Source organism: Microcaecilia unicolor, chromosome 3 (assembly GCF_901765095.1).
Source record: "Microcaecilia unicolor chromosome 3, aMicUni1.1, whole genome shotgun sequence".
NCBI lineage: Eukaryota > Metazoa > Chordata > Amphibia > Gymnophiona > Siphonopidae > Microcaecilia > Microcaecilia unicolor.
In genome coordinates, this window is record NC_044033.1 from 220,275,212 (window position 1) to 220,285,309 (window position 10,098).

Sequence of the window (10,098 nt, forward strand, 5' to 3'; positions counted from 1 at the left end):
GGTAGAAAAACCAGAATAGAAAATTGTGATACTTGTAAATGTAAATGTCAACCCAATCTATGACCCATCCGTGCTTCTCCCCTGCAAATACCCTTCTCAAACTATAAATGTGAGTTTTTTTTTCTCAAATGTACTTTTATGGGTTAGTGATCAATAAAGTTCTTAAATGTCAACCCAATCTATGGCCCATCCATGCTTCTTCCCTGCAAATACCCCTCTGACATTTCTCAAACTATAAATGTGAGTTTTTTTTCTCAAACGTACTTTTATGGGTTAGTGATCAATAAAGTTCTTGCAAAGTTTGGACATTATGACTCAAAAAAGGGGTAAAATGATGTACAGGTTAGGACATTCCTTTTTGTGGAAGTACTTTACTCACACAAAGCAAAGATGTCCTCAGGAAGCCTCTTTTTAAAATGGCTAAAAGTGTGTGTTTTATGAACCCTCTCCAGCTTATAATCGAAAAAGAAAAACGCCTATATTTCGACCCAAATCGGTAGATGGGCGTTTTTCTCGCAAAGGCGCCCAAATCGGTATAATCAAAAGCCGATTTTGGGCGTTTCCAACTGCACTCCGTTCTGGAAACAAATAAAGTTGATGGGGGCGTGTCGGAGGCATGGTGGAGGCGGGACTGGGGCGTGGTTATCAGCTGAGGAGAGATGGGCGTCTTTAGCTGATAATCGGAAAAAAAAGGCATTTTCACCGCGATTTTGGGTCACTTTTTTTGGACCCTTTTTTCTCACGAACAAGTCCCAAAAAAGTGCCCCAACTGCCCAGATGACCATTGGAGGGAATTGGGGATGACCTCCCCGGACTCCCCCAGTGGTCACTAACCCCCTCCCACCAAAAAACCCCCCACTTTAAAAACTTTTTCCCAGCCTTTATGCCAGCCTCAAATGCCGTACCCACCTCCATGACAGCAGAATGTGTTCGATCCTGTCACAGCCTTTCCCTGGGTCAGATGAGGCTCTCGGGTGCAGTACAGGGTCACATCAGCATTGCATTGTGGTGAGTGTAGGATATTGGGCTCCGTGATTTCATTAGCTTGTGTTACAGTCTCACTATGTTGGTAGTTGGTAGGCTCTTCTCCCATGGTGCTTTCCCCCCTGCCTACTGGGTCAGAGTGTGCCCTGTTGTGTTTCCTGTTGTAGTCCATGCGGTAGTGGCCATTTTTGTAAGCCAGTTTTAGTTCCCTTTCCTGTGTTAGCCACGTTAGAGAACTTAGTTCTTACCTTGAATGTGGCTGAAAGAGGGCATTATACAGCATTCTGCCAGCTCTGACCTACTGCTAATCTCAGTACCAGGGAGACTCGTTGCCAGTGAGGCACAACCTCTGATCTGCAGTTGGGAGCTCAGCACCTGTGGTAAGGGAGCTATGCATGTGGGAGCTTTTTCTGAAGTCCACCGCACTGACCTAGGGTGCCCAGTTGGTGTCCTGGCATATCAGGGGGGCCAGTGCACTACGAATCATGGCCCCTCCCACGACCAAATGGCTCAGATTAGGACATTTTTGAGTTGGGCGTTTTTAGTTTCCATTATCGCTAAAAAAAACAAACACCCAGCTCAAAAACGTTCATTTTTTCGAAAATACGGTTCGGCCCGCCCCTTCACGGACCCGTTCTCGGAGATAAACGCCCATGGAAATAGGCGTTTGCGTTCGATTATGCCCCTCTCTGTGTACTGTAAAGCAATTATATGACTAAATCTGGTAAGTGGCTTTGAAACATCTCCTTTAAATTATATCAGATCAATATTCAAAGTGATTTAACTGGCCAAAAATAGTTAAATCACTTGCTCAGGGCTAACCGGTCAAATTCAATAGCTCTTAACCAATTAGTGCTGCTGAAAATATCCAGTTAGAGCCTATCAGTCTCATATCCAACTATTTGGGGGGCATTCTGTGGTCTAAATCAGTACTTGACTGGTTAATTATATTCAGCAATTAATTGGCCAAAGTAACTGCATAAATAGTACAGATAAATGTCTATACGGTGCCCCATAGCTGATTACAGGCTGAATATCGCACTTAATGGCTATGCTTTATCCAGCTCCACATACCCGGAAATTCAGTGCTGAACCTCAGATATGGTTTGGCATTGAATTTATGGGAATACATTCCAGCAGTGGTCAGCAAAATGCTAAGCAACGCAGGCTGAATATCAACCCCTATATCTTTAAAATTAAGAGCAATATTTAGCCACTCTTGTAATCTGACGTTATTTTTGAGAAGTTAAGAAAATATTCTGTCTTCTCAGATATGGAGAACTGTATAAGATGCCCAGAGGACCAGTGGCCCAATGAAAAAAGAGATGTCTGCATCCCCAAAATAATAATCTTCCTTTCCCATGAAGAATCTTTGGGAATCATTTTGATGCTTATCAGCATTTTCTTTTTTCTCATCACTGCTGTCATTTTGGGAATCTTCATTTATTACAGAGAAACTCCTATTGTGAGATCCAACAACCGGAACCTAAGCTACATTCTCTTAGTCTCCCTCATGCTCTGTTTTCTCTGCTCATTGATATTCATAGGGCATCCTGAGAAAGTGACCTGCATTCTTCGACAGACTGCCTTTGGAATAACGTTCTCCATCTCTCTCTCTTCTGTCCTGGCAAAAACAATCACAGTGGTCATGGCTTTTCAGACCACTAAGCCTGGAAGCAAGCTCCGGAAATGGATGGGTTCCAGAGTCTCATACTCTACAGTACTTTCTTTTTCCCTTCTTCAAGTCCTCTTTTGCCTTGTCTGGTTGGGAACTGCTCCACCATTCTCACATCGTAACACGCAAACAGAAGATGGAACAATTCAAATTGAATGTAATGAAGGATCAATAATTGCATTTTACTGTGTTCTGGGTTACCTGGGATTTCTGGCTGGTATCAGCTTCATTGTAGCTTTCCTAGCAAGAAATCTACCTGATAGTTTCAATGAGGCCAAGTACATCACCTTCAGCATGCTGGTGTTCTGCAGTGTCTGGGTGTCTTTCATCCCAACATACCTGAGCACCAGGGGCAAGTACATGGTAGCAGTAGAGATATTTGCTATCCTGGCCTCCAGTGCTGGAATACTGGGGTGTATCTTTATCCCCAAGTGCTACATTATTCTGTTGAGGCCTGACAGGAACAACAGGAAGCATATTACAAAAAATAAATTGATGTAAACTTCCCTGAATGTTAAAGGAAAGCTAAAATAACAGCAAAATCTTAAATTCCAACTCATACACAGTCTGTCTAATATTCAAGGCCAGCTGTACTTTCATGATTCTCAAGAGGGCTGAACATTCAGTCACTATCTGAGTAGATTATACTTTTAGTTTAAATGTATAGTTATGTCACGGCAGTGCTTTTTTTGTAGAAAAAAAGGTGCCGGTACTCATTGTGGGCGGGGTCACCACATATGGCTCCACCCCTATGATAGCCACACCCACATTGGCCACACCCCTTATAGCAGCCATGGCGCATATAAACAGACATCATTGAAAATATACTAGTATAGGCGAAAAAAATAACATGATTTTTTTTCATTATAAATAATTTCTGTAAGCTGCTACAGCTCCAGTATACCCAGTGCAAAATAAGACAACAGATGTAAACACTAAAATGAAAATAAAATGATTTTTTCTACCTTTGTTGTCTGGTGACTTTGTTTTTCTATCCATATTGGTCCCAGCCTCTGATTCTGCTGCTCTCTATCTGTTCTCTTAACTCCATTTCTAGAGCTTCCTTTCCATTTATTTCTTTCCTTTCCTCTTCTTCATTTCTTGCCCTACATCCATAAGTAAAAGCTGGATCCTCCTCTGCGGAATTGACTGGAGGAGGTACAACATGGATCCAGCTTTTGCCTATTTTCTCCATCCAAGTGCAGTTTTTCTCCTCTCTTTCCTTTCCCTCATCTCCATCCATGTGCATCTTCTTTTTTTCTTTCCTCCGCTCCATCCATGTCCAGCATTTCTCCTCTCTCTTCCCTCCCCTGTATCCATATAAAGAAATAATTCTCTCTCCCCTCTCCTCCATCCAAGTGCATTTCTCCTCTCTCCCCGCCAACCCCTCCATCCATCCATGTCCAGCAATTCTCCTCTATCTCCTGCTCTCCTCTCCATCCATGTCTAGCATGTCTCCTCTCTCCCCTGCTCTCCCCTCCCATGTCCAGCAATTCTCCTCTGTCCTCCCCTGCCATCCATGACCAGCCATTCTCCTCTGTCCCCTGTCCTCCCCTGCCATCCATGACCAGCCATTCTTCTCTGCCCCCTGTCCTCCCCTGCCATCCGTGACCAGCCATTCTTCTGTGCTCCGTCCTCCCCTGCCATCTGTGACCAGCTATTCTTCTCTGCCCCCTGTCCTCCCCTGCCATCTGTGACCAGCCATTCTTCTGTGCTCCATCCTCCCCTGCCATCCGTGACCAGCCATTCTTCTGTGCTCCGTCCTCCCCTGCCATCCGTGACCAGCCATTCTTCTCTGCCCCCTGTCCTCCCCTGCTATCTGTGACCAGCCATTCTTCTCTGCTCCATCCTCCCCTGTCATCCGCGACCCATTCTTTGCCCCCTGTCCTCCCCTGCCATCCGTGACCAGCCATTCTTCTGTGCTCCGTCCTCCCCTGCCATCCGTGACCAGCTATTCTTCTCTGCCCCCTGTCCTCCCCTGCCATCCGTGACCAACCATTCTTCTGTGCTCCGTCCTCCCCTGCCATCCGCGACCCATTCTTCTCTGCCCCCTGTCCTCCCCTGCCATCTGTGACCAGCCATTCTTCTGTGCTCCGTCCTCCCCTGCCATCCGTGACCAGCCATTCTTCTCTGCTCCGTCCTCCCCTGCCATCCGTGACCAGCCATTCTTCTCTGCCCCCTGTCCTCCCCTGCCATCCGTGACCAGCCATTCTTCTGTGCTCCGTCCTCCCCTGCCATCCGTGACCAGCCATTCTTCTCTGCCCCCTGTCCTCCCCTGCCATCTGTGACCAGCCATTCTTCTCTGCTCCGTCCTCCCCTGCCATCCGCGACCCATTCTTCTCTGCCCCCCGTCCTCCCCTGCCATCCATGTCCACTGATTATCCTCTCTCCCCTCCCCTCTCCTTCATGTCCAGCAATTTTCTCTTCCCTGCCCTCCCCTTCTTCTCCAGCCCCAGCATCAGACCCTCAGCCCCAAACCTCAGCGTCTGTCCTTGGTCCCTTTTTTCTCCCAGCCACAGAGTCAGACTCTTCTCCCTAAATCAGCTCCCTTCTCCCAGCCCCAGCAAAATACCCTTCTCTCTCCTCAACCCCTAGCGCCCAGCATGTGCCCTGTTCTCCCATCCCCAGGGTCTGCCATTCATCCAACCCCCACATCAGACCTTCTCCCCACCCGACGTCGAGATCCAGCGCCCCTGCCCCAGCTGCCCGCCCTCTGTGCTTCCCGACAGCCCTGCTTTCCGGTCCAAACCTCCCCCCCGCGACGCGTTTCAATCTTTTATTTATTTTTTTTACTTGCAGTCACAGCGCCGGCGTTGTTGAGAGGACCAGGCTCGCCTCCTCATGCTTTCCTTCCCTTCGCTGTTCCGATTCGCTGCCTCTCAGTGTCCCGCCTTCCTGTGACGTATTTCCTGTTTCCGCGAAGGCGGGACACTGAGAGGCAGCGAATCGGAACAGCGAAGGGAAGGAAAGCATGAGGAGGCGAGCCTGGTCCTCTCAACAACGCCGGCGCTGTGACTGCAAGTAAAAAAAATAAATAAAAGATTGAAACACGTCGCGGGGGGGGGGAGGTTTGGATCGGAAAGCAGGGCTGTTGGGAAGCAAAGAGGGCGGGCAGGGGCGCTGGATCTCGACGGGCGGCAGGAACGCAACTCAGGAACCCTAGGGGAAAAAGGTGCCGGTACGCCGTACCGGCGCGTACCGGCACAAAAAAAGCACTGTGTCACGGTGACTACAATATCTGAAATATTCAGGACCTCAGCTTTTATATATAGTAGTTCTGATCAGTGGCGTACCAAGGGGGTGGGGGCGGTCTGCCCTGGGTGCACGCCGCTGGGGGGGTGCCGCGGCACGCGCCTGCTGCTAGAGTTCGCTAACTTTTCTCATTCGCTGGAGCTCCCTCTACCCCGGAACAGGTTACTTCCTGTTCCGGGGCACAGGGAGCTGCTGCGAATGAGCAAAATTAGTAAACTCGCAGCAGGCGCGCGTTGCGGCATGCCCCCCCAGCGGCATGTACCCGGGGGGCCTCTTTCGCGGGGGGGGGAGTCCGCGCTGCATCGGGGGGGGGGGGGGGCACTGCACCCAGGGGGCGGGGCGCCGCCCCGGGTGTCCGCCCCCCTAGGAACATCACTGGTTCTGATTATATAGATTAAATGAAATACTATTGTCAACATTTGGGCTGAATATCTCCTTACCTCTGAGGATCTGATATTAAGCACCACATGCACTAGGCAGCATCCAGGTGCCTCAGTGTAGGCCCAAGTTATAGAATTTAGTTCAAACTTTATGTCAGTTCAGAAAAGAACAACAAACAGGAAAAATAAATATAACCTTCAACATGCAGGGGACAAACATCTCACATACTAACATGGAGCGAGGACAGTAATACACAGAAATAAAGATCACAGCAAACCATTCCTGGACAGTTATCATCCAGGTACTCAGCAATCCATCTTTATGTCTTTTTCCAGTTGAATAGCTTGGTTCACTTTCTGTCCATCACCCCCACCACCACAGTGTTGCTGCCAGTGGCATAGCCAGACTGCCAATTTTGGGTGGGCCTGAACCCAAAGTGGGTGGGCACAAAATTTTCTCTCTACCCCCAGGGCCGGTCTTAGTAAGTGCGGGGCCCTATGCAGACCAATTTGGTGGGGCCCCATCCTAGCCCCGCCCCACCATAGTCCCGCCCCCACTGTAGCCCCGCCCCTACCCTAGCTCCACCCCATTGATAAGATTATTCCATTTTTAGAACATTTTTTATTTATGAAATTTCAAATAAAGACAAATGAAGCTAAACTTGTACAAAAAACTGATTGAAATAATAGGCACAATGCTATCATGAAACTCCCCTCCCCAGAAATTATTCAGTTCAAGTCCACTACAATTAGTAGTTCCAATTCTCATAACAAAGGAGAATAAAGGAAAAATATTAAGAAAAGATTCAGTACTTTCAAATTCCCCTATTACTCTGTAACCCATATATGCAATACAATAAAAATGAAATGAAAAGATATACAATAAAATAAAGTGATGTGTGAAATATAATGTACAATATAAAAATATATAGACCACCAAGGTATTAAAATTGTTTTAAAATATATACCACAGCTCTCTGACTCAAGAAGACTCCGACTCTGTCTGTCATCCATAACTGTCTGACAACACACAGAAAAAAAATAAGTAAAAACAAATTGTCACAATTAATACCTTATACACCAATATACCAGCCATAAGGAAAATGCAGACCATCAACAATATGAAGCTAGCAAGGGATCATAATACCACAATTCTCATGCAGAGCCACAAAACACCCTTTTAGAGGTAGTGTGTCATGATTTAGGCTCTACACCCTTTCTGATGTTTGGTGCCACCTTAGTAAGGCCAACACACAATCTCTCCACTGCAAAACACTATACACAAACTTGTGCAAAAACACACTCATAACCTTAACAAACCATAAACAGCACTAATTCCAAGGACAGAATGAGCTACAACCTTATGCGTGGCGTGGAAAGGCAACTGTAATTACACCTGGCTCTAAAACACCAGTGCACAACCTAGTGAAAAAAAACAAACAAAAAGGGATTCAAACTATACGCTAGCAGAATACTGCACCTTCCTTGATCACACCTGAAAAATACATGAAGGCAAAATACTGAAATGGAAAGTTACCTCAAGAAGTCAGACTCAGCATGCAGCAATACTACAAAAATTGAAACGTACATGAAAAATATCACAGATGCACATTTCCAAAAACTGACATATTCCAATTAATAAATCCTGAATAAAATAGTTTTTTCTACCTTTGTTGTCTGGTGTCTTTGTTTTTCTGATCATGCTGGCTCAGTATCCGATAGTGCTGCTATCTGTCCTCTTAACTCAGTTTCCAGGGCTTCCTTTCCATTTATTTCTTTACTTTCCGCCTTTCTTCTTCATTTCTTGCCCTACATCCGTAAGTAAAAGCTGGGTCCTCCACAGACTTGACTGTCCAGTGGATCCAGCTTCTGCCTATTTTCTATATCCATGTGCACTTTTTCTCCTCTCTTCCTTTTCCCTCACCTCATCTCCTTCCTCACTCTTCCCTCGCCTCCATCCATGTCCAGCATTTCTTCTCTCTCCTCCATCCACCCATGTCCAGCGACCCTCCTGTCCCCCCTGCCATCCATCTATGTACAGCAACCCCCCCTGTCCCCTCTGCCCTCCCCTGCCATCCACCCATGTCCAGTAACCCTCCTGTGCCCCCTGCCCTCCTCTGCCATCCACCTATGTCCAGAAGCCCCCTCCCCTGCCATCCACCCATGTCCAGCGACCCTCCTGTGCCCCTGCCCTCAACCTATGTCCAGAAACCCCCTCCCCTGCCATCTACCCATGTCCAGTGACCCTCCTGTGCCCCCTGCCCTCCCCTGCCATCCACCTATGTCCAGATGCCCCCTCCCCTGTCATCCACCCATGTCCAGCGACCCTCCTGTGCCCCCTGCCCTCCCCTGCCATCCACCTATTTCCAGAAACCCCCCTCCCCTGCTATCCCCCCATATCCAGCGACCCTTCTGTGCCCCCTGCCCTCCACCTATTTCCAGACCCCCTTGCTATCCCCCCATGTCCAGCGACCCTCCTGTGCCCTGTAAGAACTTGTCAGCAAGCACCTCTCCGTGCTGTCTGTCTTCACCCCCCACAAGAGCTTGTGAGAATGACACAGGAGACCTCGTGGCACTCTGCTGACTTGCCTCTGGAACTCGACCGCTCCCACTACCCCCACACCGGAGACCTCCTCTGGAGACTGACGCCGTTTCCACTCAGCTTCACTTTGAGTTCTCTAGTCCCCCAGAACCCCGCCTGTAGTCAGTGGGCCTTTCTGCACCCTTTCCTGGGGGATACAATTATTGCCTGGGTCCCACCAACCCTCTGCTCTTCCCTTGGTTTCAACGTTCAGTCACTGTTATTCAACTGTCAAGGGTAGCAGGGATTCTCTGGTGTCCTTGTCTTCAGGGAGTTATTCAACAACAAGGTCCCATCTGGGATAGTGCCCTTTGTACCCCCCCACAGGGGCGCTCTTTGGTGTGTATTGGCCTTCTAGTGGCTCCTGCCTGGCCTCACCAGCCTTTTGCCTCGGGGAACCACCTTGAAACCAGACTTCTCTGTGACTGCATTGACTCAGGCCTCTAGGTTTGGTCCTCCCCTTTCCCTCAGGGTGACCTCTTCCTTAACCTGCAGTCCTGGCCCGGCCTCCCCGCTGTATCACCTGGTAACCGACCCACCTTACCAGTTCTTCTGGTGGGGCCCCCCAGGTCACCCTTCTCTGGACGATAGCACAGCTTCCTCTGCTTGCAAAAATATGCAAATTAGCTGGTTGCATGTAAATTCAGTTTATTAGCTTGGTTACAGTCTTGTGGGAACCTGGCTTGCCCACTATCAATCTGTTACTTCGATTCACCCCCTGAGACCATTTACTGGGGACATCTGGGTCTCAGGGTATAACAGCCTCCTCCCCTGGATAGGACCTTCTTTATTCACCTTAACCTTACGGTCCTATCCTCCACCCCACGGCTGTTTGTTCTTTTTAAACACGTCACAGTTCCAACCACAATATTTTGGGGACTTCTAACCCCAGGCTTTTGCAGCCTGCTTTACCTTGCCCGTACTAGGGACACACAGTCCCTTGAACACACAGTTCACCTTCTCAGCACTGGGATCACATAGTCCAGGCCACCGGCCTCAAGGCTCCCATCTTCTCTCCCTTGGGCAAAACTTCTCTCTTTCGGGCAAACCTCCTCCCTTTCGGGCAAAAATCTCTTCTCTTTCAGGCAAATCTCCTCTCCTCTACTGAGAGAAAGCTCTTTAAGAGGTATCCAATAAACCTCCCCACCTCTTGAGACCTCGCCCCATAGGTGTAGACTGGGGGGGGCGAGGGGGGGCAATGCCCCCCCAAACGACGATGAGGCACC

At 48.4% G+C, this 10,098-nt stretch overlaps 1 protein-coding gene across 1 annotated transcript in view; it reads left to right on the plus strand.

Annotated features, from left to right (window-relative positions):
- The window catches only part of LOC115464387 (vomeronasal type-2 receptor 26-like), a 55,486-nt gene extending 52,326 nt beyond the window's left edge, over positions 1–3,160 (plus strand). The window contains exon 7 of the mRNA XM_030194773.1: positions 2,256–3,160. Within this exon, the coding sequence (XP_030050633.1) occupies positions 2,256–3,160 (905 nt within the window). The remainder of the gene's footprint in view (positions 1–2,255) is intronic.
- The last annotated feature ends 6,938 nt before the right edge of the window (positions 3,161–10,098 follow it).